Source organism: Nannospalax galili, unplaced genomic scaffold (assembly GCF_000622305.1).
Source record: "Nannospalax galili isolate Female #2095 unplaced genomic scaffold, S.galili_v1.0 scaffold521, whole genome shotgun sequence".
NCBI lineage: Eukaryota > Metazoa > Chordata > Mammalia > Rodentia > Spalacidae > Nannospalax > Nannospalax galili.
In genome coordinates this window covers 1,283,534-1,291,821 of record NW_008344634.1, presented here as the reverse complement: position 1 = coordinate 1,291,821, position 8,288 = coordinate 1,283,534, and the positions used below count along the sequence as shown (strand labels likewise).

Genomic DNA, 8,288 nt, shown 5'->3' with positions numbered 1-8,288 from the left:
TATATATATTTCATTTTAATTTACAATATTTTATACTAGAATTTAATGACCATGAGAACATTTGATTATAAGGAATGTACATCACATAAAAGTTGAGTATAAATTATTTTATGTGGGTCAAATCAGGAATTAACTGAGCCAGGGTTTAGAAGCAAATGGAGGCTCCTTCCATAAAATGGAAAAAAAATCTAGACAATCAACAAGGATTTATCAGAGATTTATTAAATATGCACTAGAAACCCAGTTCTGAATCCAATATCAAGAGATTACCCACTAACTCATCTCTTTTGTATGGCTCAGATATATATTTCATAAGGAAACACACTTGTATTGGATCTCATAAGAGACTTGCTGAAGAGTGAACCTGATTCTCTTAAATTTTCCCCCAAGAACGTCATCATGTTATGATATCAGTGTCCTGCCACTGAGCCAGTACTGAGGTGAAGTCAAGGTGTTTATTTTCTTTTTTTACCAGAACTTAACATCCACTAACAACATAATGATTCCCATAACATGGTGAAATATTGGAACCCCAGGCAGTGATACTGTATCTTAGATAGCTAATAAAATATACAGGCAGCTCATTTCAGAGAGGACAGACTACTTGGTATGGCTTATAGGACAGATTTCACCCATGTTGTGTTTAGATTGTCAGTTTAAAAATATTTTTTTTAATTTATGTGTATGTGTACATGCTTGTGTGAGTTTACGTGCATCAGGTATGTACAGGTGTCCATAGAACCCAAAGGGTTTTGGATTACCCAGAACTGGAGTTACAGGTGGTACAGGTAGTTCTGATCTACCTGATGTGAGTGCTGGGACCCATACCTGGGTCCTTTGCAAGAATAATAAACACTTTAAGCACTGAACCGTCTCTCCAGGTCCCCCAGATTGACATTTTTACTTTTAAAAGTTAAAAGTTAACATTGATTAAGAAACATGTTTAAGCCTATATATTCACAGTGTTTCTTCTTTTATGCCAAGAATTCTTAAGTTTAGGCACTTAGCTATTAAAAGTGCAAGATTTGGTACAATGATGAGTCAGATGGCTGTTTCCGTTTCCAGTTACTGTGTGTTATCAATCACTTCAAACTTAATGGCACAAAACAATCAACATCTTGCTATCCACAGGCGTTTGGAAAGGGCAGAGTAGGGAAGACTTGTCTTAGCTATGTGATTTCTGAGGTCTCATGGATGAAGATTCAAAGACTGACTGTTATTTGACAACTTGGAAATAGTCATCTGTAAACTTACTCACTCACATGTCTGGTGCCTGAATTGGCAGCTCTTAAGACAAGGACTGCTAATTAGAGTACCCACTCATGGCTTTTCCATTTGGTTTCACATCCTCTTAACATCATAGTGGGAATTTTAATATGGTAGTTCATGTCTCCAAGCACAAATAAGCCAAACAGGGCAGAAGCTGTGTGACCTTCTGTAAGCCTACCACTGGAAGTCATATAGAGTTATTCCACAGCATTACATTTTTAGTCACAAGACATTCTTGATTCAAAGTATGGGAATATGAAACTCCAACTCTCAGTAGGAAGAGCTTCAAAGCCATATCAAAGAGAACATGTGGATGGGAGGTAAGATAGAGTTCATCTTTGATAAATAAATTCTGCCGCAGTACTTCACTTTCCAAAATCTACTTCTCTCATGCATATAAAAGATATTTGTGTCTACTCTCAAAGACCCATTAAATGTGCATCTATAAGAATACTAATCTAGAAACCTGTTTTTTTTACTAATCTTGCTATTTTCTAGATAAGGAGAATTAATAACTTACAAAAAGCTTCTGTGGATGAAACTGATTACAGACATTGAACTAAAACACAGTAAAAAAAAAAAAAAAAACTCAGGATTTCATCATTTACCTCATAGAAGATACCTCATGTTAAGCCCTCTGAGTACAGCTCAGCATGAAACCTTATGAAAGAAAGAGATAAGGTAACTGCCAGAGATTCTAACAGACACTATGGAGATACACATATGAGCAGTGCTACAGGCATTCTCATTCAAAATTAGGGGAAATAAGAGGTACATTGATGACTAGGAATTCTAGAATCTGGAAAAGTCCATGTCTCTGGAATTGGGCTCTGTTCTCTGGTCTCTTTTTCTGCTATTTGGGTCATATTTCTTCATAAGAAGTGGTATTTGTAAGTAAGTAAGTTACTCCTTGATTCTGTTTCCTGACCATAGAAGATTAAATGATCTAAAAACTTCTTTTAATTCCATACTATATTTGCTGCTTTTGAACCAATCATTTAAACTTCTTTTAAATGTTGGGACTTTGGGAGTATTAATTTATAACTCATTTTATTAGACAAAAAGCATCTCCTCAAATCTCTTCAGGATAAGCCTGACATCAGTTTGTCAGTAAGAATAGATTTTAGAGATCTATTGCACAGCGTGATTGAGTTAATAATAATGTGTTATTACCATTTTTGCAAGTTCAAAAAATGTGTTATATATTTCAAAACTGCTAAAAGAACAAAGTAAACATCCTTACCACAAAAATGATAAATATATGAGATGACAGCATTATTACTTGACTTTATATGAACATTACACAACAAAACATTTATTAAAACATCACATTATTCTCCATACATACATGCAGTTATTATTTGTCAATTAAAGTTAAGTCTTTCTTGAACCAGGCATGGTGGTGCACACCTGTAATCCCAGCACTGCAGAGGCCAAGGCAAGGGGATTGTGAGTTTGAAGCTGGTCTGGATTACTCCGTGAGACTGTAACTCACAAACAGAAACAAAGATAACTTTCTTTACCTTAAGATCCTTATAAAGCTTCTGTGTCACAAACCTTCAATTTTCTTAGCAGTTTATTTTTTTAAAGTATAGAATCTGCTAGGCATGCTCTTACAGTCCCTGTAAAACTTGTTGTTTGTCTAAAGAGCTTAGGAAGTACACCTTTAGATATTTCTTAGGTTTTATGGTCCTCCCCTGAAGGCTGTTCTTCACTGAGGGCCCTTTGAAAACTGAAAAAATTACTCTGGCTCTTTTATGTTGTTTCCAACTTCTACTTGGACACTTAATACCCTCAATACTATGCCTGAAAATCTGTTTAGCTAAGTCTCCAGATTTATAACATATAGTTTCTATTTTCATGTTACCATGACTCAGGTTCATCTCCATCTTGCACTCATATAGGAAACTTGCCATACTGCCACAGCATTTTATTCTGACCCTGCTAGAAAGGCAATTAGTCATTCAGTTAAACAGCATATTCTAATTGGTTGTAGTTACGTTTTCAGAATCAAAACCATTCACTTTGATGCAGATAATTTAAGCTTCTATATTTAAAAGGCATTGAATGAGTCATAACAGTAAATAAGACCCTTAAATACTCATAGTCCTTGCATATGAAGAATTAAGTGGATAATTTGTACCTACAACAGATTTGTTTTTGTGGGAGAATTTAAAAGAATTGATTTAATTAACTGTTTTAACTACGCTCCGAAGTGTAATTTGAAATATTGTGGAATGAATGAGGCAAGTATTTTCAAGCATAGGGAAAACCTTCTTAAGAAGGTAGTAGAATTTTAAAATTCTACTTTCCTCATTATTCAGCAACTGTTTATTAAACACCCATATTTTTGCATGACAGTGTATGAATTAATGATATTCTAACTGAGCTTCCTTCTCATCTACCTCTGGCACTTAATTGAGTAAGTTAATCTCTTTAGTTGTCCATTCACAGTGTGTGGGGAAAGGCTGTAGAAATTAAATGAGTCAGTCTAAAAAGAAACATGTTGTGCATATTTAAGGATTTTTTTAATGTGCTAAAAGCAGGTTACTAGTTAGCTACTCTCTCTCTTCTGGAGCTCAGGAATTTCAATGACTATTATCTCACTCAAGCACTGAAATATATGCTTAATCATGAACTTCCAAATTTTTATTAAAAGCAAAAATAGGAATTTGTGAGATTTTACAGCTACAGAAAGGGAAAAAAAGCACAATAAATGTAGGCAAATAAAGAGAAAAGTATATTGAAGGGTTGTTTCCATTTGAAAATGAACTGTAGACTTTAATAATATAGAATTGGTTGTACATTTTCAGGATGGACATTAGAACTCATCAAGGCCAGTGAATGCAAACTTTTCGCATTAGAATCACTGGACTTTGAAACATGTATGTAGGTCCTAAATCGTCATCCCCAGAGTTTCTGATCCAACCAGTGACAAGAAATTCCCTTCATCCCGATAACCTATATGCTTCCTTTCTTTCACTGAATAAGTCTTTAGATGGTTCTGATGATACTGTGATGGTTAATATATCTGTTTATTCCACATATTTTAGAACATTTATTTGAAACTATGAGCCCATCAAATACAGTATTCACACATTAAGGGAAAAAAATCAGGTGCAATATTTGAATCTGAGTCCAGTTTAAATGTTCATCATTGTGTTTGTGCAGTAGTACACATAGGACTTCTCAGATGTCAGGCTGAACATTCCTTGCCAGCTGCCTTATATGATACTGCCTTTAGGTTGGCTATCCCAGTGGATTCTGAACGTTTTATGTAAGTGTAGCTTTTGTCCAACTTCATTAAGTGTCTCCCAGAACCTAGTACAATGCTGGCCATAGACCAACACTCAATTGCTGAATGAAAACTTCTTCATTAACTTTTATTAAGCAATGGAACTTTAAACATTGAACTAACTGGTGTAGAACAAGAACTTTGGTCTGATTTTTTGTGATTAAAAATGGGCTGTGTAAAGGTTATATAATTAATGCTTTTATTGACTGTAGTAGATGCATATGTTAATAAAAACAACTAATCTATCAAGTAAATGACCTTTGTTTTCTAACATGATCTTCCCAGAGATGAGCTATATGGCAAAAGGTGGCATGGACTATTTAATAATTATTCACACCTGCTCTCTGTCTGTCTCAAATTCCTAGTCATTGTTAGGCTGCAGTGCAATATTCAGTCACATTTGTGGCTCGCTTGACCAGTGGTGTTTTATCACAGTGGACAGCGTTGATAAATAAAGGGCTCCAAGGACACTACTGAACTCTATGTTTCTTTTCTTTTTTTTTCCTGAACCCTATTTTTCATTTTCAAGCAGCATGTACCTCTGACAGAGGGAATTAGCACCTGGGTACTAATCTGACTAACTGAGGCATATGGAAGTTAATGTTGTTTTCTGGGTTCTGCAATGGCCCATCAGAACCATTCTTGATGGTTTGCATGGCTTGATGTCTCTTTAACCCATGTGCTTCCTCTCTCCCCATTTTGTACTAAGCAAAGTATAATTAACTGAAATACACGTTCTCACCTTCCTCGTGTATCCTGGGCTCTCCTGTTGATTTAAAAAACTCACTTGAATGCACAAGGCAAAATTTGTTCTACCCATCCATTTAGATTGCAGTTGAGCATGCATTCACATTATGCTCAATGTTCCCCATTTGATGTACATTCTATGTGGATGAAGGAACTAGTGATATACAGTTAAAATGATGAAGTAATATTAAATTAAAATGTTTTGGGAAACATGTCATTATTATTATCTGGCAAGATAAAAAGTGCAACAGAGAATTGCACAGTGTCATCATAGACAGCCAGTTAAAAAAGAAGATTTGATTTGTAGTTATCTAGAAATAACTTAGTATTAGGCAACTTCTTTAAATCCTACTTTTTAAAGTTCTATCACTTGACTCTCATTCAATTCAACTACATACTCAGATCTTATTTGTCTTTAAGACGATCTGCTATTTACACCAAGAAGTAAATACTATTTTCTGTCTTATTAGAAACAATTACCATAGCTTATCACTGACATTGGCTAAAATGGCATGTTTAAATATGGTAAAGATTGTTATTGGCCAAAGAATCAATGTTAAAAGACAGTAGTAGAAATACTTTCCATGGTAGATACTGAAGCCAAACAAGGAATATTTCATTTCCACTGTATAACTGAGATGATCTAGAGGCACAGAGGGGAACCAAGTATACACCTAAAGGGTTCATCTTCGATCAAATGTTAATATGACAGTTAATTTTAATGAAAGAACTGAGCTGTGAATGGGTCGTGATACAAAATTTCTTAACTCAGGGCTGGGCATATAGCAGAGACTCAGTAAATGTGTTTTGATTGAAAGAAGAAAAGAATGAAGAAATGAAATCATACTCTTCATGGATTGACAGTATGATACTAGAATTTGGAAAATCAATTTTAAAAATCTAATAAAATCTATGGACTGGCAAACAAAATTTTAGGAACGTCCATACTGAATATAACATAAGTGGTTCTGTTTAATGAATTAAAATGACCAGAAAGTCATTATTCTTACCCTTAATTTCTCAGACTGAAAAGTTGATGAACTATATTTGCTCTATGAATAATTGAGTTGAACTTGAAGGAGAACTCCCAATTCCAAAAGCCTCCTACGCCAGCAGTTAACTATGATTTATCCTGATACTTCTAAAGAATTTTAGGCATCTTCCATCAAATTTGACTGACAACCAATCTGTGCTTCCTGTATTGATTCTTCTAGGAAGAAGATGCTACTCGTGAAAGTCGTTTTAATTTCAGTGGTTATGGGATGGGTCACTGCCTCCAAGTGAAAGATGGAACAGCTGTCAAGGTCACACCCGCCAACCCACTTCCACAACCCCCAAAAGATGCGGACGCCATCAAGAAGAAGTTTGTGGATCGGGCAAAAAGGATTGACACAATATCTCGAGCTGCCTTCCCATTGGCCTTCCTCATTTTCAACATCTTTTACTGGATCACGTACAAGATCATTCGGCATGAAGATGTCCACAAGAAATAGATGTGCCCTACAGACCCTGGGACCTTCTTGCCTAAGTGTTGTGCTTGTAAATACACAGTAAAATTGTCTTTATATCACTTTGACAGAGGAAATGATTGAGGGAGGGGGAGGGAGATCCATGAGGGTGGGGTCTCTGGCACCTACACTTAAGATGACAAGTTCTATAGGCAGTGAAGAAAACTGCACAAAATTAATGTGTTTCAGAATCATGTGAGCGTATCTCTAATCCATAGTCTTTAGCTTTTTTCAGAGGACACATAGCTCAGACACGACATGCAGGGTCAAGTTCTCGAGGGCTGATTACCTTATGGTTTGATTTGGTTTTGACTAATTCTGGTACTGGAAAGTTATTCACACAGAGACACACCACACACGCATACACACACACACACACACACACACACACACACACACACACACACACACAGAATGCTTAGCATCTGACCATAGTGAGTAGTCTATAGCAAATTGAGGACCAAACTTTTTCAGGAAAATGCTGCCTCGTTTTTAAAACAAGCTTCCTGAGCTGCGTTCTTTACAATGTCTGTAATTAGTGTTTCACCCAAGAAATCCTTTTGTGGGTTGTAAATTCTTTCTACTTATCCAGAAAACGACAACAACAAATTCAACACAAATGACAAAGAACAGATTTCTACTCTACTGTCTGTGTAGGTGTGTACTTTGATATTATTTTTCTTTCCTAGATGTAATTTTGGGGTTTAATTGTGAATTGTGTAATTGATTTACTAATATATCCTCTTAAAAACAAATGCTCATTTTATTTTAGAACAAGTTAGTACGCTATGCATATTTTTTCACTTTGGCTATATTTATGTGCAACTTTCAGTGCCCAGTGTAACTTAGCCGTTGCAGCTGCTCACCCACAGTATTTATGGAGATTGTGTGTCCTGAATGGTGTAGTTCCGGTTAGCTTGAACATGCCATTTCTGCTTTCATTGTAGCTGTAACTACTAATCCTACTGTTGACTGACCCATCATTTCTATTTTCCACCCAAGTGAATATCATTTTAAATATCCTTGGTTAACTTAAAAAATAGAAAAAATGTACTGTGATTTTCATAACCCGTTGCCTTTTTGGTACCAGAGCTACGTGGTTTGAATCCTGGCTACATGTTTTAAGTAAGAAAAAAAAGATGTATTTTTGCTTACTCAAATAAAAGACAACCTGTAAAAATATAAGGAAATAATTACATTTTACATGTGCTGTAAAAGGGGTTATTTTAAAAAGCATTTGTTCAATTTCAATAAAGATAAGTGTGCCACAAACTTACCTAGAGTCATGCAAGTTTTGTTCTAAAGTATAGATCATTTAGGTGATAGCTATAACTTGGGTGTTTGTATCTGATCTTCCTCACAAAATTGAATTACTTATATAGCTATTATAGTTTTCCATTTTTTTACAATTTTTATTTATTCATTTTAAAATGTTTTATTTGCTATTTTTATTTTATGTGTATAAGTAT

The 8,288-nt window shown here is 35.1% G+C and overlaps 1 protein-coding gene across 1 annotated transcript in view; it reads left to right on the top strand.

The window, feature by feature from the left end:
* Window positions 1–8,088, top strand: part of Glra2 (glycine receptor alpha 2) — a 231,617-nt gene extending 223,529 nt beyond the window's left edge. Inside the window, exon 10 of the mRNA XM_008840892.1 lies at window positions 6,526–8,088. Coding sequence (XP_008839114.1) covers window positions 6,526–6,804 — 279 coding nt within the window. The 3' untranslated portion in view covers window positions 6,805–8,088. The remainder of the gene's footprint in view (window positions 1–6,525) is intronic.
* Window positions 8,089–8,288: the final 200 nt, after the last annotated feature.